This window comes from Polypterus senegalus, chromosome 14 (genome assembly GCF_016835505.1).
Source record: "Polypterus senegalus isolate Bchr_013 chromosome 14, ASM1683550v1, whole genome shotgun sequence".
Lineage (NCBI taxonomy): Eukaryota > Metazoa > Chordata > Cladistia > Polypteriformes > Polypteridae > Polypterus > Polypterus senegalus.
In genome coordinates this window covers 48,925,059-48,933,516 of record NC_053167.1, presented here as the reverse complement: position 1 = coordinate 48,933,516, position 8,458 = coordinate 48,925,059, and the positions used below count along the sequence as shown (strand labels likewise).

At 37.7% G+C, this 8,458-nt stretch overlaps 1 protein-coding gene across 1 annotated transcript in view; it reads left to right on the top strand.

Annotated features, from left to right (window-relative positions):
• The first annotated feature begins 3,624 nt into the window (after positions 1–3,624).
• Positions 3,625–8,458, top strand: part of b4galt5 (UDP-Gal:betaGlcNAc beta 1,4- galactosyltransferase, polypeptide 5) — a 122,423-nt gene continuing 117,589 nt past the window's right edge. Inside the window, exon 1 of the mRNA XM_039735027.1 lies at positions 3,625–4,123. Within this exon, the coding sequence (XP_039590961.1) occupies positions 4,018–4,123 (106 nt within the window). The 5' untranslated portion in view covers positions 3,625–4,017. The remainder of the gene's footprint in view (positions 4,124–8,458) is intronic.

Sequence of the window (8,458 nt, the reverse complement as noted above, 5' to 3'; positions counted from 1 at the left end):
AAGGAGCCTATGATGTTTCAGGTGTGTCACATTAAAGGGGAGAATATGTATGTGATCAATTATTTTTTATTTTTAATTTGTAATTAATTAGTTTACTTTACAGAGATATGTTTTCACTTTGACATTAAAGATTTCTTTACCTATTGATCCGTGTAAAAAAAATGGTAAATCCACTGTGACTCAAAGTTGTGTAGCAATATAGTGTGAAAGCGTTCAGGTGGGTGAATACTTTTTTTGTTGGAGCTGAAATATAACCTAATCATGCTTTATTCTTTAAGAAATGATTACGTCAGAGCTATCATAAATGAGCCCATCATTTGACTTACAGAATTAGTTAGAGCATCTTTCATATTACCTATTTTCAGATTATTTGTCACCGATAGGAAAGATAAGTTACCTAAACTACAAATGGAGGCATTATGCGAAATTATGCAAAGAATAAGGGGGTTTTCATTTCACAGATTAAATAATCATATCATATGTCTCTCTTTTTTTTTGTTTATTTTTTTGACATTGAGTCATAAGCAGTATTAGCCAACTTATTAAATGATGATTAAAGATGCAGACTCTGAAGCTAAGTTTTGCTGGTCATTGTTGATAGTTTTTGAACCCAGGGTGACGTAAACAGCAAAGAACTAATTGATGATGATTGCTTAGCTGAGAACAGTGGTTCTCTCGGCTCCAGCACACTCTCTGTTCTTTCAACAGCAACAATGTTCATCTTATTTTTCTGTTGTTCCCATAATGTCAGTGGTTTGTCAGGTTGTGGGTGCGGCAGATCACTGAATCAGTGCATGCTCCCAAACACTACCACCACCATTATGTCCAACTCACCTGCAAAATCTTCTTCTCACACTAAAGTCTTTGTCATATCAGCTTCTTAAGTTTTCAGATGTCTTTCCTTTTGTCATTAACTTTGCTCTGGACACTATTCATCAGTCCACCATTTCATTATTGATGCTGCATATCCAGTTCAGGGCTGCCGGGGCCTGAGCCTATCCCCTATATATGGCACATGGTAAAAGGAGGGATCATTGTCCCTTGCAACTGTATATTCTAGTTGTTTTGTCACACATTATTTCTGGGGTGCTGTGGTGATGCTAGTGTTACCTTGTAGGCTTCAAGAACCCAGCTTTGATTTCCAGCTCAGTCAGTATCTGTACGGAGTGGACACTATCCGACTTTCATTTTTTTTCAGGTACTCCAATTTCCTTCTACATCCCAAAGATGTACTGATAAAGTGGGTATTTGGTTGTAAGTTAGAGGGGGTGCATGTGGGTGTACTTTGTGATAGATTGCTATGCCATTTTATATTGAATCCTGACAGGATCATTTGACCTACCTATCAATTTGTATTGAGCTGTGCAAGCTAAGAAAATGAATGGACTGATTGATTACTCTCTCATCTTTAAAAGAAAATACAGTATGTATTGTACTTCATTTTTACAGATGGAATGGTAGCACGGTAGCTAGTGCTGCTGCTTCATACAGTAGGTCCAGTACCATGGTTGTGAATGAGCAGATGTGAAATTGATTATGGTAATACCAGTAACGGCGCACTGCACAAATACACTTGACTTGAGCATTCATAGTTTTCATCCTCTTTCTCTGTACGTTTAGCATTCGTTTGCTCAGAGGTTGAAGTGCTTGCTGCTTCCTAAGCAGCTCTTCTTTTCTTCACCCTAGCGGCCCACTTCTTCTCTTCTTTCGTCGGCATCTTTTTGTGTTAAAACTGATTAAGTCAGTGTTTGTGTTCCAATTACTTAGTACATTTTCCTTAATTTTTCACTTAAGCTGGCACTTAAGTCTTCAATCTGCCTTAGGAATGATTTAAGATATAAAGAGGTAGGGGAAGTGATGGCAAAGGTGGTAGTGATGAGAACAGCACCCATATGCATGCGCCGCCCTGCTGGCTGCTGCCGAGAGTCGATTCTACAATAAAGTAAAATAAAGATAAAAAGAGGAATAACCTAGGAGGTCAATCATAATTGACAATGGATAATAGACATCTTGTAGTATATGTGTACCAAATGTTAGGTCAATAGTTCAAATGGTTTGCAAGCTACAGGTGATTTAAAATTCTGGACAGACAAATGGACAGCCAAGGTAGTGTATTATATAAGAAGATGCTGCCTTATTAGTATTAATAATATATGTTAAATAAATTAATTGTAAACACAATTGGTTTATCTAAATAGTTAAGGGTTAAGATGTAATTTCTTTAAAGTGTGCCATAGTGTATGTTGGGATAGCATGGAGTTTTAGCGGTTTTTAGATAACTAAATATAATGCACTCGGGCTTGAAGGGTGCTCATCCCAGTCATGATTTTCAGTGTATCAGGGACATTGTGGCACCTGCAGCCAACCAGGACCTTCAAAATTTGGTGGCAGCAGTAGGATGAGCCAGTAGCAGTGAGGAACAAAGACATAAGGAGAAACAGCAAGAGGATTTGGTGACTGACTTTTATACAAAGAACCCACGTAGTAAAACCTGAAAGGATGGAAGGACTTTATGAATATGGAACTTTTAATAGACTATTATTTTTGTGGTTTTAAAAGTTCATATTCTTTTTTTATCCTGTGATTTTAAAAGGGGGCTTGGGTTTGTTTTAGTATGGGATTTTAACAGTGCTTTTAGTGATTTTAGTGCAGTGAAGAAGGCTACGCCATGGACCTTGGCAACTGGCTGCATGGGGTGGTCTGGTTGTGGCATATCTGGGGGTGGGGATGACAATGCAGCAATCAGGAGGCACATGCACCCTTGCGATAGTAATAAAAGGGAGTCTGAACACAGCAGAAGGAGGAGAAAAATCAAAAGAAATATAGTGAAAGAAGCCAAGGAAATATATTTTAATGGATGAACTCTGAATGAGATGTTAACTTCATATTTAGTATGTTACATTTATTGATTTTTTTTTTTTACTTTTTAACTTCCACTTGACTCATCTGGATTATTTTTTGGATTATTTATTTATGGACAATCACTGCACTATTTTGCACTTTGGATTCTGTTTGTAAATAAAAGCACTTTTACACTTACATCAGTTCTTACCTGTTATGTGTCTTTATCTGCCTGGCTCATGATCATTGACGATTCCAGGTTCAAGGACATTATGCCAACCTCGGCCAAACCCGACCGACACAGAAAGGGAAACTAGAATCAATTGCAAACGTGATAGAACCAAGTTAGGAATTTAGCCTAGAAACAATGGCAATCTTTTACAGTCTGAATTAATTGGTAATGAACTAAAGTCTGGAATCTCAGATAAAATTAGATCCTCGCGTACTTCGAGATAAAATGCACACAGAAGGTATCACAGCTGAGGTTTGAACACATTAAAGTGCACTACTACCTTGTTCTGTTTAGTGCCCTTGCTTATTGGAACGACAGTCTTTACTTTAGAGAAAAGGTTAAAAAACAAATTTGGTTTTCTTCGGAGATGAAGAATCTGCATGTCGTAGTTTTCGCAATATTATTTTTATATTGCCTGTTCCATTTAAAGTAAGTCGCGCCTTAGTTTAGGAAAGACATTTGCAGACATTCCCTACTGTTCAGCAGCGCTGTAGAGTAATTTGGTGACGCTCCCTAAAACCATTAACCTGAAGGTAGTTTTCCGACGATCCCTGTGATCCATTCATTCCTCATTCTGCGTTAGCGGCTGTGAGATTTCAAATGGGGATGCGTTCTATATTGTAATTTTTACGCTGAACATTGTTCTTATTTGTATTTATCAATACATCACCGCAGATATAAATTATAGTCTTGTTTAGTCTTCAAAGGAGTTTAAGAAGCCGAAGGCAGATTTTTGTAGCTTTTTTCTTTTAAATTATTTTTATTCTCGACTATTTCGGGAGGAACCAAGATCGTCATTTCCACTGTCACTAGAATCTACATTACGTGTTGTGCTATTTTATTACTGTTTTTAATTACTGGCTAATTTGGAATAAGGAAAAAAACCTTTTTTTTTTAACTCAAAAATTATTTTGCCTCCCCTCAAAATCAGATTTCCCCGTAGGATGCGTAGTAATTACAGATTGCCGAGGAGATCACTTTTTGCTTTGCTCTTTCTCTTCACTCTCTCCACCTCCGCGATGTATTTCATCTACTCAGCTCCGGGAATCGGTAAGCGAACATCCAGCTTTCCTCTCATATATATTTATATATATATATAAGTATAATTTCTGCAACTCGCATTTAGTGTTCTTGAGCTGACCTGCTTTGATAGAACAGAGGTGCAAAGAGCAGGGGTCAACTGCATGATCCGCTGCGGTTTAAACAGCAGGCTGCGCTGCTTTCTCCTTCAGTTCTGCAGAGAGTAGAGAAGTCGATAAAAATTGCAAATCCGCTTGCGTTGGAGAGTTGAGCTTTTTAATTTAAAGTGATCGCGCCAACCAAACCTTACGTTTAATGGTACATATACATTTCCCGAAACAAAAGGGTAGTGATCTTGTCTCTGCTGATTGCTATATTGTCTAGGTACGCCACATATATTCATTGTATTGGAGCTGTCATGTCAGGTGGACACAAAACTCTTAATTTTTGTCGGTTTCAGTGAATTTTTGGAACTACTGTGGACTTTTTGCCGCCGTATGTTATTATTGAGGAGAGATGGGTACTTGTCACTGATGTTTTGAAGACTCGGGAAACGCGGACCTTGTACAACCTGGTACTATCGCCGATTTTTTTTTCGTTACCACTCACTTCACACATTTATGAACGGATCATCGGACGTGGTTGTAAATCTTACAACAGATCTAATCCTTAGGCAACCCTATGGCTATTAGACAGGGTTGTATATAAATTGCCAACTGCATACCAGATGAGTATGTTAGTTTAAAATAATGAATGATATTACTGTAGTATGTATCAGCAGATATTTAAAGAGCTATTACATTTTTAAAATGGTATTACTCATTCAGGCAATCAATCCGAAGATGGATCTTGCTGGTAAAATGTAAGCTCGTAGTTCGACGTAATGGTTTGTGTTGCTTGGCACCTTGCGGTTTGACCTTACTTTAATCCTCCTGTTTTAAACCAAATCTATTATTAATCATTGATACACTATACTGTTACAGTGTACTGTGTGGTTAAAAGACACATTAAAGGCAAAGTTGGTACTTTAACAGAAGTCTGTATGTTTTTTTTAAGCCAATTGGCCCCTTAAGCTTCACTTCATTTATGATCATTTTTATTTTGAAGTCCGCATCGATCAATTTCCTTAAAGGCTTTCTGTCTGTCTGTCTGTCTGTTTTTTTTTAAACCAGTAAACAGTTGACATAGTTGTGTGGATGGGATGCTGTTCCATCAAAGTCACTGGTGTACCGATTGTCAATGTGAGATGATTTAGAGTTAAAAATCCCCCTGAATGTGCTCAGATTCCGGCAGGGAATCCACATGACAAGGGAAACAAAATGAAAACGCCTCGTCTCTTCTGAACCTGTTGCCGAGTGCTGTAAGGTGCATATGCAACGAACTGGGACCTTTGTACTACCTAGCAAGGTTCACCACAGGACACAGTTAATCAAATGACACTCGGTCACTTTTACTCACACATATACTGTAAGCAGAAGAATTCTGACTTTAATCTGACAGTACTTGGGTAAACTGTGTACACACATTTTCATACATGTGGTGTGCCTTTATTAAGTGTTTCAGATTTACTCAGTTGGCAAAAATGGCCCAAATAATGAGATGAATCACAATAGTCTGCAGCTTACTCTTTTTAATTGGAAATTTAAAATGCCCTTTTGCTATGGACTATTGCATTTTATGACTTGTACCTTGCATTGACTGTAAAATGGAATGGAAGTACACTTAATAAGAGTACTTTGAACTCAATTAAAAGATATAATAATATTTTTTTATTTTTCAATGACATTTATTTTTTGTGTTCATGTATATGATATTAAAACATGAAATAATGTAAATGAAGAAGTACAAGAACTATAATGGTCATAAGTTTCATTTTAAATAAAGAAATGTTAACAAGGTTTTGCATTTTATTTTAGATTGGACACATTTATTCTGTGTGGACAGTATGAAGGCACAGTGTTGTGATGTAGTCATGTTTTTATTTTTCATACCAAGGATTTCAGTTATCTTACCCCCTCTCTTTAATAAAAGGTTTAATCGGCTTGAATAGTTATTACTGAATAATGTATTTAAAAATATTCTTAAAAAATTATGACTTCAGACATCCATGGCCGATTCCTACATTGTTTCTGATTCTGATGGCATACACTACAGCTTCCCATGACCCTATACTGGCACTTTCAGTAAATTAATATATGTACTTTTTTTAGTTTTATTTATCTTTAAACTACCTTTACCTTATGTATGATATTTAAATGTAGAAATCAGTCACAAGGTATTCTGTAAACCTGGATTAAATACTTTCAGTAAATGAATGGCTAAACGTCTTTTTTATTTTTGAAATTCTTATTATACAATCATCTCCTAATGTATCACATTTGGCCACACAAAACTGTCATGAGGGATAATCCAGTTTTCAGTGTTTTATTTTGTAGTGTACTGTTTCCAAAATTCATATTGATTGTCTAAAGCAGTACAGTGCTGTCTGTGTGTTTTTTCCACCTCGGGTGAGGCACCTAGCACTGATCTCCGGCTTTCTTGGACAACTCTCTACAGTTTATAAACCATTATGTGAAGTGAGATGACTTTAGGATACTTTGGCTTTTTGTCACTAGGACTGTACTGAGGTATCATAGCACAGTAGCTCAAATCCCACACCTGTATCCTGTCTGTGTGGAGGAGTTGGCACATCCTCCCCGAATCTGCAGAGTTAGTTTAATTGGGACTCTGAATTGGACCCCAGTGTGAGTGGGTGTGTGGATGAGATGGCTAGCACTCAGTGTGTCAAGATGGGCTGCCTCCAGCACTCCATGACCCTTGGTTAGATTAACTGGATGCCTACATGTTTCAAAATGAAGGTGGTGTAAAGACAGTTTTATTATGGAAGGAATTTTTTTTTGATTGAACGTTTTCCAGAATTGAGTTAATCATTACCTAAATGATAGTGCATTCATTAATAGGTCCCATGATGTCATTTTTTTTTTAGTGCATTCATTAATAGGTCCCATGATGTCATTTTTTTTTCTTAATTTAAGGAAGGGTGGAGTGGTGAGTCTGAGGCTCGGGATTTGCACTGGCAATAAGAAGGTTGGCGGTTCAAATCCCGTAAATGCCAAAAGTGACTCTACTTCATTGGGCCCTTGAGCAAGGCCCTTAACCTGCAATTGCTTCATCCTGGGTATGACGTTAATCTGCATACAGCCCTTCCAACCTGCACGGAAAACCAGGGGGTTGGTGGCAGAATTGGCATTCCAAGCCACCATAAAAAAACCCTCACATTGGCTCAATTACATCTGAACTAGTGCGTTGCTGAAGTGTTACCCATTGCATGGTTGGACTCGTATCCAAATCTGGGACCCTGAGTTGGTTTGTCATGTGGTGGGTACGGCAATTTGCTTTATCAGCCAATGCTGCTAACCTAAGGAAGGCATGTTAATAACAACAATACTGCATATATCCATTAATCATTCAAATGCTCATTTTTCACACAACAAGCTTATTCCAGCGTCTTGGTGAGCAGACAACATTCTTAGGCAGTACTTGGTGAAAGGTGTGAACCAGACAGCCGCTGCTCTGCAGGGCATTCTTATATGTATCCACAATTTAGGATAAGGGAGAACTTCAGATTACCTAGAGAAAACAAAAAGTGCACATGGACAAAACAAAGAAGCAACCATTATTTTAATTCAGTAAACACAAATCCAAAGCATATTTTATTGTGTAATTGCATTGTTGTGGTGGAACACTGGTGATTTAAGTGATTTGCTTAGGGTCACAGTAGGTTAGAGGTGAGAAAAGAAGCAACAACTTTATGGCCTAGTGTCTACTTCATTACCCACTATGTCGGACAGACTTCTAAGAATATGAAAAGTACAGAAAGTATATAGGCTGGACTTTGCATCCAGCACTTTGAAGGTGTGTTATTTTGAAATGTATGTGGTGTTTAGCAATACGGTAGCGTTGCTGAAGAGTTGCATATGCTTCTGTAAAAGGGGAAAAAAAAATAGCCAACATTTATTTCCAAGGTGAAAAAAATGAAGATTAGAGAAAGTGTGGCTGTATAGCCTTTCTCGGGCAAGTGAACAGTATGTAGACATTGTCCATTATTGACAGATGTAGCACCTGAGCAGAAGGTTAGCAGCCAGGGGCACTTGGGTCAGCTTGATTACGTAGAGCTTCGAGAGTACCAGCTGGCATTCCTATTTCTGTCCTCGGGGAGAAACCTGACCTCCAGATGCAAAAAGCCTTAGAATGGTTTTAAACCTGCCTATCTATTAAACTGAATGCTTATTTGTTCATGTGATTGTATGCTAATGTGAAGGAGTAATGTAGCTACTGCGAAAGTGGAATCCTAGGTCAGTAAAT